Raw genomic sequence first — 23,356 nt, 5'->3', positions numbered from 1 at the left:
TGATAACGGATATGGAGCGATACAACACACGTATATCGTGATACGGTTATTTGTCACTACGTGGCCCCCAAACATGCACAGGGGTCAAAGTTCACGTTCCATGGTAGAATAGCGATCACGTGATCAATAACATAACAAAACAGCTCCCAGTTATAGCACAAACAAACACTACTTTTCAGTGTGTTTGCTTGTTTTGTGTTTTAACTATTTACATTGTAGCAAAGAAAAATACATCAAAAATGAGCCGCACCGTTTAATAAACCACAGCATTCAAAGCGTAGGAAAAAAGTAGCCACTTATAGTCTGGAATTCATGCTATTATATTTTTCTTTTGCTCCTTGTTGTCGATAACGTATATGGAACGATACAACACACGTAAATCGTGATATAGTTATTTGTCACTATGTGGCCCCCAAAACATGCACGGGGGTCAAAGATCACGTTCCTGGGTAGAATTGAGGCGGTGTCAAGTGATCAATAACATAAAAAAACTAGCTCCCAGTTATAGCACAAACAAACACACCTTTTCAGTGTGTTTGCTTCTTTTGTTGTTTAACTATTTACATTGTAGCAAAGAAAAATACATTGGAAATGAGCTGCACCGTTTAATAAACCACAGCATTCAAAGCGTAGGAAAAAAATAGCCGCTTATAGTCTGGAATTTATGCTATTATATTTTTCTTTTGCTCCTTGTTGTCGATAACGTATATGGAGCGATACAACACACGTAAATCGTGATACGGTTATTTGTCACCATGTGGCCCCCAAAATATGCACGGGGGTCCAAGTTCACGTTCCAGGGTAGAATAAAGGCGGGGTCAAGTGATCAATAACATAAAAAAACAGCTCCCAGTTATAGCACAAACAAACACAACTTTTCGGTGTGTTTGCCTATTTTGTGTTTTAACTATTTACATTGTAGCAATAAAAAATGCATAAAAAAATGAGCCGCACCGTTTAATAAACCACAGCATTCAAAGCGTAGGAAAAAAGTAGCCGCTTATAGTCTGGAATTTATGCTATTATATTTTTCTTTTGCTCCTTGTTGTCGATAACGGATATGGAGCGATACAACACACGTATATCGTGATACGGTTATTTGTCACCATGTGGCCCCCAAACATGCACGAGGGTCAAAGTTCATGTTCCAGGGTAGAACAGAGGCGGGGTCACGTGATCAATAACATAAAAAAACAGCTCCCAGTTATTACTTTTGTCCTTCTGCCCCCCCCCCCCAGACTGTTTGTTCGCAGGAAGTGTCTGCCACCTGACGGCAGGGGGCGGAGTCAGGGCGGAGATAGATGAGATGTGACAGGCCGCCACTTCCCTCATCAGCACCACACAGCTGTCACCGCCCTATTTCAGGAAAATTAAAGAGCCTTACGGTAAAGCGGAATGAAAAGGCCGCCCCCACCCCCCCTCCCTCCTCTTTGACATGGTAATGGATCCAAATTGATGAAGACACTTCACTCACGCCACGTAAACACGCCCCCCTCGTCCATCACTCCCTAAGCCCCGCCCCCCCGGTCCTGCCTGCCACACACAAGCGTTTAATCAGCTAATTTACTCTTCCTCCGACGCCATTAACGGCGGCGGGATTTAGCTTGCCACGCCGCTAATCAGCGCTGATGAACTGCTCATCAAACTATTAGTCGCCGCTCGCCTTTTGCCGCGCTCGGCGAGGGTCAGAGGGCCGCCGTAAAAGAAGCATCTCCCACTTTTAATCGCACCTTCTCACAACAACATCTTCCAAAAGTCTGAGTTCACCAATAAATTTGTTCTTTTGACAATAATAACTACCCTACATTTTGGACTTTGAGGTGCTACTTTTTTTCCTACGCTTCGAGCCCTGCGGCTAATAAAACGGTGCAGCTAATTGATGGATTTTCCTTCGCTAACGGCCAGTAAGGGAAAAGTTTCATTAAACACTTAAAGGTTGTGTTAATGTTTGTGTAATGGCGCCATCTTTGACAGGACTTTTTCTTGCTGCAGTGCACCTAGACTGAGCTTTCGACCGGAAGTACCGTTTAGTCTTCTAGCCGTCCATAGCGTTTCTTACTCGTATGGAATCTTCATTCATAATTCCAAGCAACGTTTGTAAGTTTTATAATATCCATCCATCCATCTTCTACCGCTTATTCCCTTTGGGGTCACTGGTGCCTATCTCAGCTACAATCGGGCGGAAGGCGGTGTAATTCATCGCAGAAGTTTTATAATATTACTCAAACAATTCCTACTTACTAAAGTGTCCCATGTGTGATGTCTGTAGGAGTGTTTTCATGCATATTTGTACATGCTATCGTAATGTAATCGAGCTAGCTTTGTTAGCATTAGCTAATAAGCTAACATGTGTACAAGCGTCTGTGTTAGTATTAATAACTTACAATGACGTTCTTTTTGTAGTGTTTCATTTTCAGAAATTCCTCAGTGTATTGTGCAGCTAGTGGGTCCATGACCATGACTTCTGTTTTGTGTGATCAGCTGTTTTACTGCCGTGTTACGGACATCGTTTGGAGACCACCAAGGTATGTAAATAAACATTTATAAAATATTTCTGTGTAAAAAAACTCATTTAACAACTTATACATATGGTTTATAGTCCGGTGCAGCTAATACATGGAAACATGTATACATATATGTGTGTGTGTGTGTGTATATATGTATATATATATACTGTACATATATACATACATATATATACATACATAAATATGCATATGTATATATAAATATATATACACATATACATATACCATACATATATATGTATGTATGTATATATATACATACATATGTATATGTGTATATATATTTACATATACATATGTACGCATATATATATACATATGTATATATATATTTACATATACATATGTATGTATATACATACATATATATACATATACATACATACATATGTATATGTAAATATATATACACATATACATATGTATATATACATATACATATATATGTATGTATATATATATATATATATATATATATACACATCCATCTATCCACCCTGCCATACATTTTCTAACGCTTATTCCCTTTAGGGTCGCGGGGGGCACTGGTTCCTATCTCAGCTACAATCGGGCGGGAGGCGGGGTACACCCTGGACAACTCGCCAGCTCATCGCAGCGCATATATATATATATATATATATATATATATATATATATATATAGACATACATATACATATATACATACATATACATATGAATATATACATATATATACACACAAATATATATACATACATACATATATAGACATACATATACGTATGTATATATACATATACACACACATAAATACATACATATGTAAATATAAATATACATATATACACACATATATATACATACATATATATATATATATATATATATATATATATATATATATATATATACAAACACACACATACATACATACATATAGTATAGTAGAAACCAGCATAAATGTTCCAGGAACTAAGCTGCCAGATGTTGTTTCCAATAGCCTAAAACGTAGTTGGAATGAAGAATGGATTGTGGAAGGACTGGTCAGGAGAATGAAACTGAAAGAGTGGGAAGACTGACCTTCTTCTTCCTTCTCTAAGTAAGTTGTGGTGAAGAACCAGGTCTGACCTCTGCTGACCTTGTGGGCAAACAGAAAGCACCCGTCCCTGCTTGGCTGGAAGAGAGTGACACTTGCACTCCATCACTTTGGCAAAGTGTGCTGGTGGCTCCAAATACAGAAAAGGTAAATAAATAAGTCTCACCTCTGGAGATGAAATGAGTGGCAAAGCTGTTCCAAATCCATATAATCCATGCAATCAGCTAACTGACAGCCGCAGTAAATAAAAGGTGGAGATCTTTCCCTCCTTAATGGCCCCCCGGGTGCGGCGTGTGTCCACTTAATGAAATGAGTGCGGCTGCTCTGGCCAGCGGCCAGTAATTAAGGCCATACCTTTGCTGATTACGCCAATCCCCCTTAATGAACTCGTTATGCATTTTAACCCAAACACGGCCATCAATTCTCCCGCCAGAACAAAGCGTCTGCGAGGGTTGTACATCATCAGCACTCGCCGCCCCAAGGTTCTTTGGACCCGACTGACAGCACCGCAGCACTCTGCCAGTAAAACACTAAATAAATATATATTCTTAGCAACTTGACAGAAGATTTCTGTGCGCTTTGAAAACTTTCCTGTGGTCAGTGTCATACGTGTGATGATTGATAGACACCTGCTGGCTCTGACCCATAATGCTTTGCTAATTAAAAAGCTCACTAATTGATTCACGGCCAATCAATACAGCCTCAGGTTAGTTTGCACCCAGAGATCTTAACGGGAACTGCACTGAGTTTTTCTTTTTTTTTATGCATTCCAAGTCATAAAATATGGCAAGCAAGAGGTGGCTAACAATGCAGATAATGGAAGTACATTATTGCTCTAAAAAACATCCAAAAAGACCAACAATACTCCATTTACAAGTGGTGACCTGAATGTTAACAAGTATTAGTCTGTGGGGAGGCGGAACAGACAGTCCGACGGCGGGGCAGGGCACGCTGGAGCCCTGCCCAAGATGGCGGCAAGGAGGCGGAGAATGCGAATGAGCGGAGAGGCGTGGATCGCGCACCGGCAGACGATTAACTTATCTCCTCACACTGTATAAAAGGGGAGAAGGAGGAAAGATCGAGGCAGAAGGAGGAGAGTCCGCAGCAGATGCAGCGCAAGAGCAACAGAGAGAAGACGGCGACGACGAAAGCGACCGAAGAGCGAGCAGCAGAGGAGGAGCTGAAAAGCAACCCAGCAAGAGACACCCTTATTTGAAAAAATAAAAAGAGTCAAACCTGCTCAAAGCGATCATGTCCTTCCTGAGTGGTCCATGGAACCCGCACGACGACGGCTTAAAACTGTCACATAGTCATATTGCTATTATAAGTGCTAAAGCACTTATAAGTGAAAACATGCACACAAATCTGAACACACTCACACAAACCTAATCACACACACACACACAAATAAACACATGCATGCAAATATGAACACACACACAAATCTAAACACATGCACAGAAATCTAAACACATGTACAGAAATATGAACCCACACACAAATCTAAAAATAGACACATACAAATATGAAAACATTCCCACGAATCCAAACAAACACACACACACACACACACACACACACACACACACACACACACACACATTTGAAAACATACACACATATCTAAACACAGACACACACAAATGTGAAAACATGCACACAATTATGAACACACACAATCTAAACAAAGACACACACAAATCTGAAAACATGCCCACAAATCTAAAAACAGCCACACACACACACACACACACACACACACACACACACACACACACACACACATGTGAAAACATACACACAGATCTAAACAGACACACACAAATACACAAAAATCTGTAACACAGACACACACACACACACACACACACACACACACACACACACACACACACACACACACACACACAAATCTAAACACAGACTCATGCAAATCTGAAAACATGCACACAAATCTAAACAGACACACACAAATCTGACAACATGCACACAAATATAAACACAGACACACAAATCTGAAAACATGCCCACAAATATAAACACAGCCACACACACACATGTGAAAACATACAAACAAATATAAACAGACACACACAAATACACAAAAATCTGTAACACAGACACACACATCTAACACACACACACAATTCTAAACACAGACTCATGCAAATCTGAAAACATGCACACAAATCTAAACACAGACACACACAAATCTGACAACATGCACACATATATAAACACAGTCACACACATCTGAAAACATGCACACAAATCTAAACACACACACAAATCTAAATACAAACACAACAAATCTGAACAGACACACTCATCTTAACACACACACACTCATCTATACACATCCACGCAAAAATAAACACACAAATCCAAACAAACACACAAAATTCCGAAAACACGCACACACACAAATCTAAATACAAACTCACAAATATGAACACACTAATCTTAAAACACACACACAAACAAATGTAAACACATCCACACAAACCTAAACACACAAATCTAAACACACACACACACACACACACACACACACACACACACACACACACACACACACACACAAATCTGCAAACAGGTCCCCCATCAGTGTGATCACGTTGAAGACCTCAGTATTACATCACTTCTGCTTCTCACAGGATATTCAAAGTGTGTGCGTGTGTGTGTGTGTGCCTGCGTGTGTGTGTGTGTGTGTGTGTGAGAGGATGAGTGAAATTGGGTGCAGGAGAGTTGAGGGTTGACCTGCAGGAGGAGGAGGAAGACATCATGCGTGCTAAAATGATTCCTCCTGGAATAAATGAAATGTGGTCAATAAAAAGGTGGGCGCTCAATTCAGTTTGCTTCTTTTCATTTGTGTGCCTCGGAAGGGAATTGTGGCGACAGGCAGCTGAAGTCTGACATGTGACTGATCCCTGCGGGGGGAGGGGGGGCCTCATCATCCTACAAGTGGTAAATCCAGCTGGGGAAGACTTTCATATTAGTGGGCGGGGAAGGAGAGAAATGTAATAAGAGGAGCGCAACTTTGCTTCAAAACACGCCTGGATTTATTTCACACTGAAAATTATTCTCTTGTAATAAACGGATTCATTCATTCATTCTGCAACACTTTATGTGGACGGCCATTGAAGGAACTTTATTGGCTTGTCGACAAAACAGGCACCTCTGGACTTTAAATATTGATCAGACATTATTTTTCTGAGGAGTGTTTTCACTATTTCACATTATCTACTTTGGTTTTTCACAAAGGGTTAAATATTATAAACAGTTGTCAGGATGCAATGCAGCTGATTATTATACTAAAACATGAATTATCTTGCTGAATGTATATTTCTGTACTCTTTAATGAGTTGTTTGTCAACCGAGGCACATTTTCTTGTATTGAAAAAATGCGGAGGCACACCACCAGCAGAAATCATTAAAAATCGAAACTCTGTAAAAAGTCGTTGTCGCAATTGTTGGATGTGACTTTAAAGCATAAGCAAGCATGCACGACTATAGCTCTTGTCTCAAAGTCGGTGTACTGTCACCACCTGTCACATCACACCCTGACTTATTTGCACTTTTTTGCTGTTTTCCTTTGTGTAAAGTTTTAGTTCTTGTCTTGCGCTCCTACTTTGGTGACTTTTTCTCTTTTTTTGGTATTTTCCTGTAGCAATTTCATGTTTTCTTTTGAGCAATATTTCCCACATTTACTTTGTTTTAGCGATCAAGAGTATTTCACTTGTTTTTTATCACGTCATGTTCGGATGTACTTTTTCTTTGCTCCACAGTAAGTCTTTGCTGTCGTCCAGCATTCTGTTTTTGTTCTGCATATGCTCGCCTAAGATTCAATGTCTTTTCTTTGGGGCACTCATATTTTCTTTATTTTTTGGTTTAAGCATTACACGCCTTTTTACCTGCACACTGCCTCCCACTCTTCCCGAAATCTACAAAGCAACTTGGTACCGTCTGCCACCTACTGATATGAAAGAGTATTACATGGTTACTCTGCCCAGCTCTAGATAGCACCGACACTCAACATCCATCCATCCATTTTCTACCGCTTATTCCCTTTTGGGGTAGCGGGGGGCGCTGGCGCCTATCTCAGCTACAATCGGGCGGAAGGCGGGGTACACCCTGGACAAGTCGCCACCTCATCGCAGGGCCACCGACACTCAACAACAACCCATAATTTGCAGACTATATTTGGTGGTTTGCAAAAAATATTTTGAACCCAAATAGGTGAAATTAGATCATCTCCCGCAGCACACCAGACTGTACCTCACGGCACACTAATGTGCCGCGGCACAGTGGTTGAAAAACACTGCTTTAATGCACAAGTGTCAAACTGGTCATTTCATATGGGCCGCAAAAGCTTGGAAAATATGTCCAATTTTTTTTTCTTTACTTTCTCTTACTAAAAGGTATTAAGGTTTTTTTCTAGTTCGACAGGGGAAAAGAATATTGCATCAAATCAAAAATCCAAATAAATACTTAAATATCTGCTTAACTTTTGATTGCCAAGCAAGTTATCCATCAAATTGTACGCTATAAAAATGACAAATATATATTACTGTAAAATTTAGGGATTTTTTTTTTTTTTTTTGAAAGCACATTACTGTGAATTGAAAAAAAAACAACCAGTTTTTTTTTTTTTTTTTTTACTGTTTGATACTGTCAACTGAGCTGTCAGTCTTTTTTTATTTTTTTTTTATTGTATAATTACCGGTTGATGATTTTATGGTACCACATTTTATTAAGGTAAAAAAACTGGCAGCTGACTTGGCAAAATGAAATTAAACAGCGGTACTGTATTTCTATTTACAGTAAAATGTTGTAAAAATAATCATTTTAAAAACCCAACATATATTTTACAGTAAAATATAAGATGCCAGTTTTTTCTGTAGAAAACAGTGGTCAAATTCCCAGATTTGACCACAAAGAAAAATATTTAAATTCATAGGCAAATTCATGAATGATTTACTGTAATGTAAGCAGCTTGACACCCCGCCCTTAATGTGTTGCATCCTAATAAGTTGGGAAGCTCATTTTATTTAAATGTTGCTTGCAATGTTGTCATAAGTCATAATATATTATAACTTGATTTAAAAGTTGACACAACAGACTACAAAAAAAATTTGCTACATTTATGATATTGTGATATATTTAATATCTGTGCAGTGAGAAAACAGCAACTTTAAATGATTATTTTAGAAAATAAAAGCAACATTCACACTGTAATCAGCGTGAAATAAATAATAAACAAAACATTAGGCATGATTTAGCTGTGGGCCACAACACTTAAGTCAAGTCTTTATGCTAACTAAAGAACATCAACCACAGATTTTTAAAAAAGTACCATTTCACTGGCCGAGACTGAAAACAAACAACATCCATCTTATTATTCAGCTGAAATGAAAAGTACTTTCACCCTCAAATCTTAAAAAAGAATAAACTGAAGCGCCAAAGACTTCCACAAATAAGTTGGACGAGCAATCAAAATGTGTCAAGAGATTACCAAAAAGATTAAAAGTCCATTGTGTGACTACTTTCATATTTAAAAGTTATAATAATTCATTCCATTTGCTTTCCCTTTCCCAACAGTACAGGCAGGGAAGTGATGATGCAGCACCACCCTGCGGTCACCCAAGGCATTACACCACCAGCGCAGGTGTGGACTTACCTGGGTAGAGTTGTCCTATTATTTTCATATTCTTAGTGTTAGTTGAATACAATCTAATCTTCCTCTGGGCAGAGAAAGTATTTACAACATTTAACACGCGTCCAAGGTCCACTTTTTTAGTCAAAGTCACTTTCAGAAGAAGAATTGGTCCTGTTGGAAAATGCTGATCTGTTTTCTACAGGTGAGTCCGCCTCACATACCAGGTCGCCAGATTCATTTGGTGCAGATGAAAGAAGCAAAATGCAAGCAAGAAGAATAGAAATATTGACAATCGCTGGGCTGGTGAGCGCTTGCTTGCTAAGATTCTGACTTTCCCTGGAAAATATATATTTTCATATCTAAATGTCTATAATGCAGAGGTGTCCAAAAAAAAACCCCCATTAAAAATGGAAAAAAAGAGAAAACAAGTAAAATGCAACAATAAAACATTGCAATGTTGATTGGATAATTACACAAAGTCGCCCCAAATGCTGTTGTTTTTAATTTAAAACTGGCGTTGCTCCAAAAATAATAATGAGTCAAAATCAATGTTGTTATGAATTATTGACATATTTAAAGATGCAATCACTTCACATGAAATATTACATTTTTAAATATTTGTTAGTGGAAAATATTGCATATTTTGTGTTATTTAACTAAAAGGGCATAAAATAAACAAACTACAAACCCCGTTTCCATATGAGTTGGGAAATGGTGTTAGATGTAAATATAAACAGAATACAATGATTTGCAAATCCTTTTCAACCCATATTCAGTTGAATATGCTACAAAGACAACATATTTGATGTTCAAACTCATAAACTTTATTTTTTTTGGCAACTAATAATTAACTTAGAATTTCATGGCTGCAACACGTGCCAAAGTAGTTGGGAAAGGGCATGTTCACCACTGTGTTACATCACCTTTTCTTTTAACAACACTCAATAAACGTTTGGGAACTGAGGAAGTGGAATTCTTTCCCATTTTTGTTTGATGTAGAGCTTCAGTCGTTCAACAGTCCGGGGTCTCTGCTATCGTATTTTACGCTTCATAATGTGCCACACATTTTCCATGGGAGACAGGTCTGGACTGCAGGCGGGCCAGGAAAGTACCCGCACTCTTTTTTTACGAAGCAACGCTGTTGTACAAATGCTGGATGTGGCTTGGCATTGTCTTGCTGAAATAAGCAGGGGCGTCCATTGAAAAGACAGCGCTTAGATGGCAGCATATGTTGTTCCAAAAGCTGTATGTACCTTTCAGCATTAATGGTGCCTTCACAGATGTCTAAGTTACCCATTCCTTAGGCACTAATGCACCTCCATACCATCACAGATGCTGGCTTTTCAACTTTGTGTCGATAACAGTCTGGATGGTTCGCTTCTCCTTTGGTCCGGATGACACGATGTCGAATATTTCCAAAAACAATTTGAAATGTGGACACGTCAGACCACAGAACACTTTTCCACTTTGCATCAGTCCATTTTAGATGAATCTCGGGCCCAGAGAAGCAGGAGGCGTTTCTGGATGTTGTTGATAAATGGCTTTCGCTTTGCATAGTAGAGCTTTAACTTGCACTTACAAATGTAGCGACCCACTTTATTTAGTGACAGTGGTTTTCTGAAGTGTTCTTGAACTCAGGTGGTGATATCCTTTAGAGATTGATGTTGTTTTTTTGATACAGTGCCGTCAGAGGGATCGAAGGTCACGGTCATTAAATGTTGGTTTCCGGCCATGCCGCTTACATGCAGTGATTTCTCCAGATTCTCTGAACCTTTTGATGATATTATGGAGCGTAGATGTTGAAATCCCTAAATTTCTTGCAATTGCACTTTGAGAAAGGTTGTTCTTAAACTGTTTGACTATTTGCTCACACAGTTGTGGACAAAGGGGTGTACCTCGCCCCATCCTTTCTTGTGAAAGACTGAGCATTTTTTGGGAAGCTGCTTTTATATCCAATCATGGCACCCACCTGTTCCCAATTAGCCTGCACACCTGTGGGATGTTCCAAATAAGTGTTTGATGAGCATTCCTCAACTTTATCAGTATTCATTGCCACCTTTCCCAACTTCTTTGTCACGTGTTGCTGGCATCAAATTCTAAAGTTAATGATTATTTGCAAAAAAGAAAAGTTTATGAGTTTGAACATCAAATATGTTGTCTTTGTAGCATATTCAACTGAATATGGCTTGAAAAGGATTTGCAAATCATTGTATTCTGTTTATATTTACATCTAACACAATTTACCAACTCATATGGAAACGGGGTTTGTAATTCAAACTCATAATTGACAGCTCAATGTTAAAGTTTACTGAGAGATTTGAAAGTGGAACTGCACTTTTTTTTTTTAATGTTGCCTTTCGTTGACAATCTTTATGAAAGACATGACGATGGATGGATTTCTTTTATGGTTTCTAAATATTAAATACATTTAATACCAGCATAGCTCGGTTGGTAGAGTGGCTGTGCCAGCAACTTGAGGGTTGCAGGTTCGATTCCCGCTTCCGCCATCCTAGTCAATGCCGTTGTGTCCTTGGGCAAGACACTTTACCCACCTGCTCCCAGTGCCACCCACACTGCTTTAAATGGAACTTAGTATTGGGTTTCACTATGTAAAAGCGCTTTGAGTCACTAGAGAAAAGCGCTATATAAATATAATTCACTTCACTATATAAATATAATTCACATTTGATCAAAAGTCCGATTACAATGGAGCTGAGAGAACCCCCCCAAAAAACACCTCCTTTCGGGTTTAATAAACATAAGTGAATTGAAATGAATTATATTTATATAGCGCTTTTCTCTAGTGACTCAAAGCGCTTTCAAAGCCAATATCTAAGTTCCATTTAAAGCAGTGTGGGTGGCACTGGGATCAGGTGGGGAAAGTGTCTTGCCAAAGGACACAATGGCAGTGACTAGGATGGCGGAAGTGGGGATCGAACCTGGAACCCTCAAGTTGCTGGCACGGCCACTCTACCAACCGAGTTATACCGCCGCATGTATAATAACATATGTAAATATACCGTATTTCTTTGAATTGCCGCAGGGGCGCTAATTAATTTAAAACCTCTTCTGACTCCTGCGCTTACCAAAGGCATGCGGTAAAAGTAAGCATGCGCTAATTAATTTAAAACCTCTTCTCACTCCGGCACTTACCAAAGGTATGCAGTAAAAATTTGAGTGTGATGTAAGCTTGTACCTTAAATCCTACTGAATAGCTCTTAATCTTCTTCCCTTCATGCAGTTTCAAATTACCGGTATTGAAATCAGCCTCCTCCATTTTGAAAATGATGACAGGGGAATTTTTAGATCCATCCGTCGTCATCTCTTTCATAATGATTGTGAACCATAGGCAACATTCCAAAAAAAGTGCACTTTCCCATTAAGGGTTGAAAATAAACGTTTTAAATAATATACGACTTATTTTAAACACTTTTGGATTTTTTTGTGGTTATTTTTTTGCTCCAAAAATAGTAATGACTCAAAGTGAATGTTGTTATAAAAGACTCCAATTACTTCACATCAAATATTCAACTTTGAATTATTTTTTGGGGGAAAATGTTGCATATTTTGGGGTTTTGCCATTAAAAAAACAAGGTTTTGTTTAACAAAAAGGGCAAAAAAACTAAAAGAAAATAAACAAACTTTTTATCAACAGATAGATCTGAAGTTGATCTTGAAATTTAAACGTTGAATTTTTAAATATATGACTTAAAAAAAAAAAACAATTTTAGGATGTGCACTTTCCCATAAAAGGTTGAAAATATTTTTTTTTTTTAAATAATATACGACTTATTTTAAACACTTTTGAAACCCTGGGAAATTTAGTGGTTATTTTTTTTAACTGTCATTGCTCCAAAAATAATAATGAATCAAAATGAGTGTTGTTATGAAAGGAATAAGCAGTAGAAAATGGATGGATAGATGGATGAAAGACTCCAAATACTTCACATCAAATATTCAACTTTGAGTTATTTTTTGGGGGGGAAAATGTTGCTTATTTTGGGTTTTTGCCATTAAAAAAAACTTGTTTTTTTTTTAACAAAAGGGGCACAAAACCTAAAAGAAAATAAATAAACTTTATATCGACAGATAGATCTGAAGTTGATCTTGAAATTTAAACGTTAAATTTTTAAAATACATGACTTTAAAAAAAAAACAATTTTAGGATGTGCACTTTCTCATAAAGGGTTGAAAATAAACAAAAATTTAAAATAGTATACAACTTATTTTAAACACTTTTAAAACCCTGGGAAAGTTAGTGGTTATTTTTTTGAACTGTCATTGCTCCAAAAATAATAATGAATCAAAATGAGTGTTGTTATGAAAGACTCCAAATACTTCACATCAAATATTCAACTTTGAGTTATTTTTTGGGGTGGAAAATGTTGCATATTTTGGGTTTTTGCCATTAAAAAAACAAGGTTTTCTTTAACAAAAAGGGCACAAAAAAACTCTACATCCACAGATTTGAAGTTGATCTTGAAATTTAAACATTGCATTTTTTTAATATATGACTTATTAAAAAAATAATAATAACCTGCACTTTCCCATTAAGGGTTGAAAATAAACAAAAAAATTAAAAAATATACAACTTATTTTAGGCCCTGCGATGAGGTGGCGACTTGTCCAGGGTGTACCCTGCCTTCCGCCCGATTGTAGCTGAGATAGGCGCCAGCGCCCCCCGCGACCCCGAAAGGGAATAAGCGGTAGAAAATGGATGGATGGATGGATGGACAACTTATTTTAAACACTTTTGGAACCCTGGGAAATGTTAAGCTTTTTTTTTTTAATTGTCATTGTTCCAAAAATAATAATGAATCAAAATGAGTGTTGTTATGAAAGACTCCAATTATTTCACATCAAATATTCAACTTTGAATAATTTTTTGGGGGATAATGTTGCATATTTTGTGTTTTTGCCATTTAAAAAACAAAGTTTTCTTTAACAAAAAGGGCACAAAACCTAAAAAATAAACTTTATACCAACAGATAGATCTGAAGTTGATCTTGAAATTCAAACATTGAATTTTTTGAATATATGACTTTTTTTTTTTTAATTAACGTGCACTTTCCCTTTGTGCAGCCCTTTGAGACACTAGTGATTTAAGGCTATATAAGTAAACATTGATTGATTGATTGATTCCCTTTAAGGGTTGAAAATAAACAAAAAATTAAAAATAAGATACGACTTATTTTAAACACTTTTGCAACCCTGGGAATTTTACTGGTTATTTTTTAAAAGTCAATGCTCAAAAAATAATAATGAATCAAAATGAGTGTTGTTATGAAAGACTCCAATTACTTCCCATCAAATATTCAACTTTGAGTTATTTTTGGGGTGAAAAATGTTGCATATTTTGGGGTTTTGCCATTAAAAAAAACAGGTTTTCTTTGACCAAAAGGGCAAAAACCTGAAAAAAAACAAAAAAAAAAACCACTCAAAAACTCTATATCCACAGATCTGAAGTTGATCTTGAAATTTAAACATTGCATTTTTTTAATATATGAATTATTTAAAAAAAAAAAATAACGTGCACTTTCCCATAAAGGATTGAACATAAACAAAAACATTTAATAATATACAACTTATTTTAAACACTTTTGGAACACTGGGAAATGTTCAGCTTTTTTTTTTTTAATTGTCATTGCTCCAAAAATAATAATGAATTAAAATGAGTGTTGTTATGAAAGACTCCAATTATTTCACATCTAATATTCAACTTTGAATTATTTTTTGGGGGATAATGTTGCATATTTTGTGTTTTTGCCATTTAAAAAACAAAGTTTTCTTTAACAAAAAGGGCACAAAACCTAAAAAATAAACTTTATACCAACAGATAGATCTTTAGTTGGTCTTAAAATTTAAACATTGAATTTTTTTAATATATGACTTTTTTTTTTTTAATTAACATGTGCACTTTCCCATTAAGGGTTGAAAATAAACAAAAAATTTAAATAAGATATAACTTATTTTATACACTTTTGGAACCCTGGGAATTTTACTGGTTATTTTTTAACAGTTAATGCTCAAAAAATAATAATGAATCAAAATGAGTGTTGTTATGAAAGACTCCAATTACTTCACATTAAATATTCAACTTTGAGTTATTTTTGGGGTGAAAAATGTTGCATATTTTGTGTTTTTGCCATTAAAAAAACAAGGTTTTCTTTAACAAAAAGGGCACAAAACCTAAAAAATAAACTTGATACCAACAGATGGATCTGAAGTTGATCTTGAAATTTAAACATTGAATTTTTTAAATACATGACTAATTATCAATACGAAAGTCCTGCAGTCCTGGGTTCAAATCCAGGCTCGGGATCTTCCTGTGTGGAGTTTGCATGTTCTCCCCGTGAATGCGTGGGTTCCCTCCGGGTACTCCGGCTTCCTCCCACTTCCAAAGACATGCACCTGGGGATAGGTTGATTGGCAACACTAAATTGGCCCTAGTGTGTGAATGTTGTCTGTCTATCTGTGTTGGCCCTGCGATGGGGTGGCGACTTGTCCAGGGTGTGCCCCGCCTTCCGCCCGATTGTAGCTGAGATAGGCGCCAGCGCCCCCCGCGACCCCGAAAGGGAATAAGCGGTAGAAAATGGATGGATGGATGGATGACTAATTTAAAAACAAATTTGACTTGAGACCTTTGCGGGTCCCCGGGACCAAACTTGAGGGGGAGCTCTAAAGGTAAAATAAAAACAAAAACGATATATTGTATTGGTTCTGAAAATAGAAAATATAAAAAGTGTGGACACCCCTGCTCTAACGTAGAATTCATTATCTCATGTACCGAAAATGCACGTACGAATATTTAAAAAAAAAAACATAAGGAATGTCATTGGAAGCAAAACCAGTAAAGTGATGTTGTAAGGAATAATACCTTTTGAGAATGTCTGGATCACAAGTTGAGTGTGAAGCCGTAAATCATGAACCAAGTTGACCACCGGTCAATAAATAATAGATTTGGATTTGTCAACTTCCATTGGCGTGCTCAAGGTCCTGCTCAGACCATGTTGGTTTGAGTGTTGGGGCCACATGTGTGCAGGTCCTGTACCTGCTCGAGAACCCAGCTGACGTTCGGCCTTTCTTCGTGATTTGATGTCATGATGGAGCTCAGCAGCAACTGAAGTCCGTCCGAGTAGCTGGGAGGCAAATGAAGGGAACAAAAACATGTTACACAGACTCCCTCAACACACACATGGCCTAGACCAGTGTTTTTCAACCACTGTGCCACTAGTGTCGTGACATATTGTCCGGTGGACCGTGGGAAATTATGCAACATCAGCTAATTGGTCCCAAAAATATTTTTTGCTAATCAATAACTAAAATCTACAAATATTGTGCTGTTGCTTAGTGTTTGTGTTGTGTAAAACTGGGCAGGGTTATCACGTAACACTCCATGTCAGTAGGTGGCAGCAGGTAATTCATTGCTGTGTAAAGGGAAGGGAAAAGGAATGGAAAAGACAATGGAGATGCAAAACAAAAGTAGAACTGAACTGGCTGCAAAATAAACAGAATCAGAATGCTGGACAACAGCAAAAACTTACAGCGTCCACAAAGTACGTAGATGTTGAAATCCCTTAAAGGGGAACATTATCAGCAGACCTATGTAAGCGTCAATATATACCTTGATGGTGCAGAAAAAAGACCATTTTTTTTTTAACCGATTTCCGAACTCTAAATAGGTGAATTTTGGCGAATTAAACGCCCTTCTGTTTATCACGCTGGAGGCGATGACGTCAGAATGTGACGTCGCCGAGGTAACACACCCGCCATTTTCATTTTCCATACATTACAAACACCGGGTCTCAGCTCTGTTATTTTCCGTTTTTTTGCCTATTTTTTGGAACCATCCATCCATCCATTTTCTACCGCTTATTCCCTTTCGGGGTCGCGGGGGGCGCTGGCGCCTATCTCGAACCTTGGAGACATCATGCCTCGTCGGTGTGTTGTCGGAGGGTGTACCAACACTAACAGGGAGGGATTCAAGTTGCACCACTGGCAAGAAATCTACCGCCAGACCCCCATTGAATGTGCTAGAGTGTCTCCACATTTGACAGACATGGCACAGAGATGTATGGATAACCTGCAGATGCATTTGCAGCGATAGTCAACGAAATCACAAAGGTGAGTTTTGTTGATGTTGACTGCCAGCTAAACGATGCTAACATGCTACGCTAATCGATGCTAACTTGCTATTTACCGGCGGTGCTAAAGCAGACATGGAACAGAGATGTATGGATAACCTGTAGATGCATTTGCAACTATATTACGTTTCCTTCCACCCACATTTGATGCGAAACAAACACTTACCAATCGACGGATTTAAGTTGCTCCAGTGTCACAAGATGCGAAAGTCCTGATCGTTTGGTCCGCACATTTTACCGGCGATGCTGTGGCTATGAATAGCGTCAATAGCTTCAGTTTCTTCTTCAATATTTTCATACTCCAACCATCTGTTTCAATACATGCGTAATCTGTTGAATCGCTTAAGTCGCTGAAATCCGAGTTTGAATCCGAGCTAATGTCGCTATATCTTGCTGTGGTATTGCCATTGTTTGTTTACATTGGCAGCACTGTGTGACGTCACAGGGAAATGGCCAGTGTCTTCACAGAGAGCCGAAAATAAGGCACTTTAAAGCTTTATTTAGGGATATTCCGAGACCGGTAAAATTTTGAAAAAAACTTCAAAAAATACAACAAGCCACTGGGAACTGATTTTTATTGTTTTTAACCCTTTTGAAATTGTGATAATGTTCCCCTTTAATTTCTTGCAATTGCACTTTGAGAAAGGTTGTTCTTAAACTGTTTGACTATTTGCTCACGCAGTTGTGGACAAAGGGGTGTACCTCGCCCCATCCTTTCTTGTGAAAGACTGAGCATTTCATGGAAGCTGCTTTTATAGCCAATCATGGCACCCACCTGTTCCCAATTAGCCTGCACACCTGTGGGATGTTCCAAATAAGTGTGTGATGAGCATTCCTTAACTTTATCAGTATTTATTGCCACCTTTCCCAACTTCTTTGTCACGTGTTGCTGGCATCAAATTCTAAAGTTAATGATTTGCAAAAAAAAATAAAGTTTATGAGTTTGAACATCAAATATGTTGTTTTTGTAGCATATTCAACTGAATATGGCTTGAAAAGGATTTGCAAATCATTGTATTCTGTTTATATTTACATCTAACACAATTTCCCAACTCATATGGAAACGGGGTTTGTAAAAAAAACGCTTTACAACTATAACCCATTTACCATTTAACAACTTATGTAATTGTTCTCGCTAACACAAAGCAGGTGCGGGGAATAGCGCTCAAAGGAAGAGATGAAACTGCTACAGGAAAACACCAACTAAACAGGAAGGGTCACCAAAATAAGAGCGCAAGCCAAGAACTAAAGCACTACACACAAGAAAACACCAATAACCCCAAAATAAGGCACAACGACGTGGTGGAGTTTCATTTTTTAACATTTTCTGCTGGTGGTGTGCCTCTGTTTTTTTTTTTTATGAAAAAAAACATGCCTTGCCTCAAAAAAGGTTGAAAAACACTGGCCTAGACTGAAGACACGTGGTGATGTAAAATGTGTACACAGGAATATTCACATCAATACAGTGGAGCCTCCATTTAAAAAACCCTCTATTTGTCATCTATGTGAAACAGCTCAGAATTGTTTTTATTTAAATGTTGACAATATTTCAGGAGGAAATCTTACTAACTCCATAAAGCGTTATAAAAGTCTATAAAATGGAGTAGATGAGTTATTGTAATGTAGAGAAATGTCATATTTTGACCCATTTTCCCAGGAGATGTTTTATATTTAGAAATAATATGTTGAGGCTCTAGAGCCGCATGCCACCCTAGTGGCTCTCTGGAGCTTTTTCAAAAATATATGAAAAATGGAAAAAAATGAGAGGAACATTTTTGTTTTTAATATGGTTTCTGCAGAAGGACAAACATGACACAACTTTCCTAATTGTTATAAAGCACACTGTTTATATTAAACATGCTTCACTGGTTCAAATATTTGGCGAGCGCCGTTTTGTCCTACTAATTCTGGCGGTCTTTGAACTCAGCGTAGTTTGTTTACATGTATAACTTTCTCCGACTTTCTAAGACGTGTTTTATGCCACTTCTTTTTTTGTCTCATTTTGTCCACCAAACTTTAAACGTTGTGCATGAATGCACATATGTGAGTTTTGTTGATGTTATTGACTTGTGTGGAGTGCTAATCAGACATATTTGGTCACTGCAAGCTATCAATGCTAACATGCTATTTAGGCTAGCTGTATGTACATATTGCATCATTATACCTCATTTGTAGCTATATTTGAGCTTATTTGGTTTCCTTTAAGTCCTCTTAATTCAATGTATATCTCATGACACACTATCTGTATGTAATATGGCTTTTTTTGCGGCTCCAGGCGGATTTGTTTTTGTATTTTTGGTCCAATATGGCTCTTTCAACATTTTAGGTGGCCGACCCCTGTCTTAGACACACCTAATAAAAGGTGTTTGATGTTCAATTAACACATCAAACTACTGCTCACACCTTTCCTACAAAATAATGTTAAAAAACAACTTAAAGCCTTGTCCACATGTTTACTGAAATATAATATTCATATTTAATAACTTTTACTACTGATGAATATAGCACTTATCGGCCTCCTCGACTACTGATAATGGGTATCAGTATCGGCCCTGAAAAAAACCACATGGGTCGATCTCTACTCCAAATGACTGTGATAGAAGAATGTTTGCAGGATGAATTCACCTGCATGGCTGTGGGAGGACGACTGGGTTCTGCACTGCCAGGGCCACACTGTCCCCTCTCTGGAAGACGAGGTCATAGGGCCCCTCCAGCACCATCATGGAGTACAACACACAGCCCAGGGACTGGAGGAGGTGACAGCAATCATCTTAATAAACTCAACACTTTTGGTTTTGCTCCCATTTTTCATGAGTTGAAATCAACAACTTTGACTATATACACAAAAGACCTAATCCTCTCAAATATTGTTGACTAATCTGTGTTAGTGAGCATTTCTTTTTTGCCAAGATAGTACCTCCCACCTCACAGGTGTGACATATCAAGATGCTGATTAAACTGCAGGATTATTGCACAAGGTGTGCCTTGGGCTGCCACTATAAAGGCTGCACTGAAATGTGCAGTTTTGCTTTATTGCTCAATGGCTGACATGTCCGCTGAGTGTGAACATGTCATATAACATGGGGCCCTGCATTGTCATGCTGCAACATGAGGTAATGGTTGCAGCATCCTTGCAACATGGGGCCTTGCATTGTCAAGCTGCAACATGAGGTGATGGTTGCAGCATCTTTGCAACATGGAGCCGTGCATTGTCATGCTGCAACATGAGGTGATGGTTGCGGCATCTTTGCAACATGGGGCCGTGCATTGTCATGCTGCAACATGAGGTGATGGTTGCAGCATCCTTGCAACATGGGGCCGTGCATTGTCATGCTGCAACATGAGGTGATGGTCTCGTGTGAATGGCACAACAATGGGCCTCAGGATCTCATCACGGTATCTCTGTGCATTCAAAATGCCGTCAATAAAATGAAGTTGCATTTGTTTTCCATGACATACGCCTGCCCGTACCATAACCCCGCCCCCACCATGGGCCACTCCCTTCACAAGGTTGACAACAGCAAACGGCTCTCCCACACACTCTGTCTGCCATCTGCCCTGAACTGTGAAAACCAGGACTAATCCGTAAAGAGAACACCTCTCCAATGTGCCAGACGCCATCAAATGTGAGCATTTTCCCACTCAAGTCGGTTACGACAACAAACAGCAATCAGGTGGAGACCCTGGTGAAGACGACGAGCATGCAGACGAGCTTCCATGAGACGTTTTTGCACAGTTTGTGCAGAAATTATCTGGTTATGCAAACCAATTGTTGCACGAGCTGTCCGGGTGGCTGGTCTCAGACGATCATGGAGGTGCACCAGCTGGGCTGGTGTAATTACACGTAGTTTACGGTTGTGAGGCCGGTTGGATGTACTGCCAAATTCTCTGACGGTTTATGGTAGGGAAACGGAACATTCAATTCACGGGCAACATCTCTGGTGGACATTCCTGCAGTTTAATCAGAATCTTGATAAGTCACACCTGTGAGGTGGGAGGGACTATGCTGGCAAAGAAGAAATGCTCACTAACACAGATTAGTCAACAATATTTGAGGGAAATAAGTATTTTGAGTATATAGTCAAAGTTGTTCATTTCAACTCGTGAAAAATGGGAGCGAGTTGAGTGTAAAAGGACATGAAGCCTACCCAGATGTCTGTTCGCTCATCGATGACACAGTAGCTCTGGACGTTGAAGAGCTCAGGAGCACGGTAAGAAATGGTGCAGCGCTGGGCAGCCCAGTCCTGTAACGTCATGGCTTCTCGGGACCCTCGGACCTACAAGTCAGAAACGGAGCACTTTCTAAAAACATGTGGATTTATCTCAGAACTTGAATGAAATGTTTGTTTGCCAGTGAAAGACTTGATATCTTCCTGGCAAACATCATTAAGCAAATTCATGAGCTCATCTAACCAGTCCGCCTGCAGCACCTTTCAGATGACCCACTTTGGGAATCAAACACTTGTCTGAAGAGGTTCTTACCTCAATGCGTGCCTTGTTCATGGAGCCAAAGTCCATCAGGACTGGACTGTCGTCCTCGTTCAGGAGCACGTTGGTGGGTTTAAGATCTCTGAGGAAACACGACAAGATGTTACACACCAGTAGGGTTGTCGTGTATAACAGTACTGATAAAGTACTGCAATAGTGATTGAGTACTGCGGTACTGATGAAGTTAAAAAGGTACTATACTGCCTTTGAAAAACACTGTTACTCTTTTTTCAACAGACTTGATGTTGCCGTGGTGTTGTTTCAGTAACATGAGCCGAGGCGCATGTGAGTCAACACACACACAGCACTGACAAGCGGAAACGGGAAAGGAGAATGGACGTAGTTTGTCTTCAAACCTAACGATGAAGGTGAGGGTACAAACGGTGAAGTGCCGCCCTGCTGCTTCAAAACATCCCTAGCTAGTGGCTAACTATCAACCAGCGAGAATGCCGCCATCACGTGATGGAAACTAACAAAAAAGGCAATGTCCGACCTCTAAGGTGTTCAATAATGATTTAAGTTACATGTTTGCTTGCAGAAACGAGTCCTTTTTGTGTTTTATTTAGTTATTTACCTTCCAAATACAGTTGAATGGTAAACAATTCTATGGGCTCTTGTTTGTCGGTTCACAGAACTGTTTTGGCCAGTTCCTAATCTGTTTTGAAGAAACAACTGTTCTCATTTCTGTTTTCGCTGTACATTAGCTGACACTTTTTGTTTGTATTTAGACCTCTTCTTGCTGATGCTATAGTTGCATTGTAAGGGCTGGTCTCCTGAAGTTTCAGTAAATCCTGGCCAAGTACTAGTCTGTCTCTGGGGTCCTTTTTTACTCAACATATATGTCATCGAAAAGAACTTGGGAGTGACCAGTGGGTTCTATTCCCTGAGAGGATAACTGGCCGCCCGCAACACCTTTTAAATGGTCCCTTGCAATATTAATATCTCACAGAACTGTTTTGGCCAGTTCCTTACCTGTTTTGAAGAAGCAGCCGTGATCCTTTCTGTTTTGGCTCTACATAAGCTGAAACTTTTAGTTTGGAGTTAGACGTTTTCTTGCTGATGCTATTGTTGCATTGTAAGGGCTGGTCTCCTGAAGTTTCAGTAAAACTTGGCCAAGTACTAGTCTGTCTCTGGGGTCCTTTTTTACTCATCATATATGTCATCGAAAAGAACTTGGGAGTGACCAGTGGGTTTTATTCCCTGAGAGGAAGACTGGCCGCGCGCAACACCTTTTAAATGGTCCCTTGCAATATTATTATCTCTCAGAACTGTTTTGGCCAGTTCCTTATCTGTTTTGAAGAAGCAGCCGTGCTCCTTTCTGTTTTGGCTCTACATAAGCTGACACTTTTTGTTTGGAGTTAGACGTTTTCTTGCTGATGCTATTGTTGCATTGTACGGGCTGTTCTCCTGAAGTTTCAGTAAAACTTGGCCAAGTACTAGTCTGTCTCTGGGGTCCTTTT

The 23,356-nt window shown here is 38.7% G+C and overlaps 1 protein-coding gene across 3 annotated transcripts in view; it reads right to left on the bottom strand.

Annotated features, from left to right (window-relative positions):
* Positions 1 to 8,748: 8,748 nt before the first annotated feature.
* The window catches only part of stk16 (serine/threonine kinase 16), a 36,773-nt gene continuing 22,165 nt past the window's right edge, over positions 8,749 to 23,356 (bottom strand). For 2 of the 3 annotated variants that reach the window (XM_061887435.1, XM_061887434.1), the window contains exons 5-8: positions 21,891 to 21,978; positions 21,557 to 21,685; positions 20,034 to 20,155; positions 8,749 to 16,403 (exon numbers count right to left, since the gene is read on the bottom strand). In XM_061887435.1, coding sequence (XP_061743419.1) covers positions 16,265 to 16,403; positions 20,034 to 20,155; positions 21,557 to 21,685; positions 21,891 to 21,978 — 478 coding nt within the window. In that variant the 3' untranslated portion in view covers positions 8,749 to 16,264. The remainder of the gene's footprint in view (positions 16,404 to 20,033; positions 20,156 to 21,556; positions 21,686 to 21,890; positions 21,979 to 23,356) is intronic. The other variant, XR_009804289.1, reaches the window with a different exon arrangement.

The sequence above is a fragment of the Nerophis ophidion genome, linkage group LG25 (genome assembly GCF_033978795.1).
Source record: "Nerophis ophidion isolate RoL-2023_Sa linkage group LG25, RoL_Noph_v1.0, whole genome shotgun sequence".
NCBI classification, from domain to species: Eukaryota; Metazoa; Chordata; class Actinopteri; order Syngnathiformes; family Syngnathidae; genus Nerophis; species Nerophis ophidion.
The sequence above is the reverse complement of the archived record's forward strand: the minus strand, read 5'-3'. Positions and strand labels throughout refer to the sequence as shown.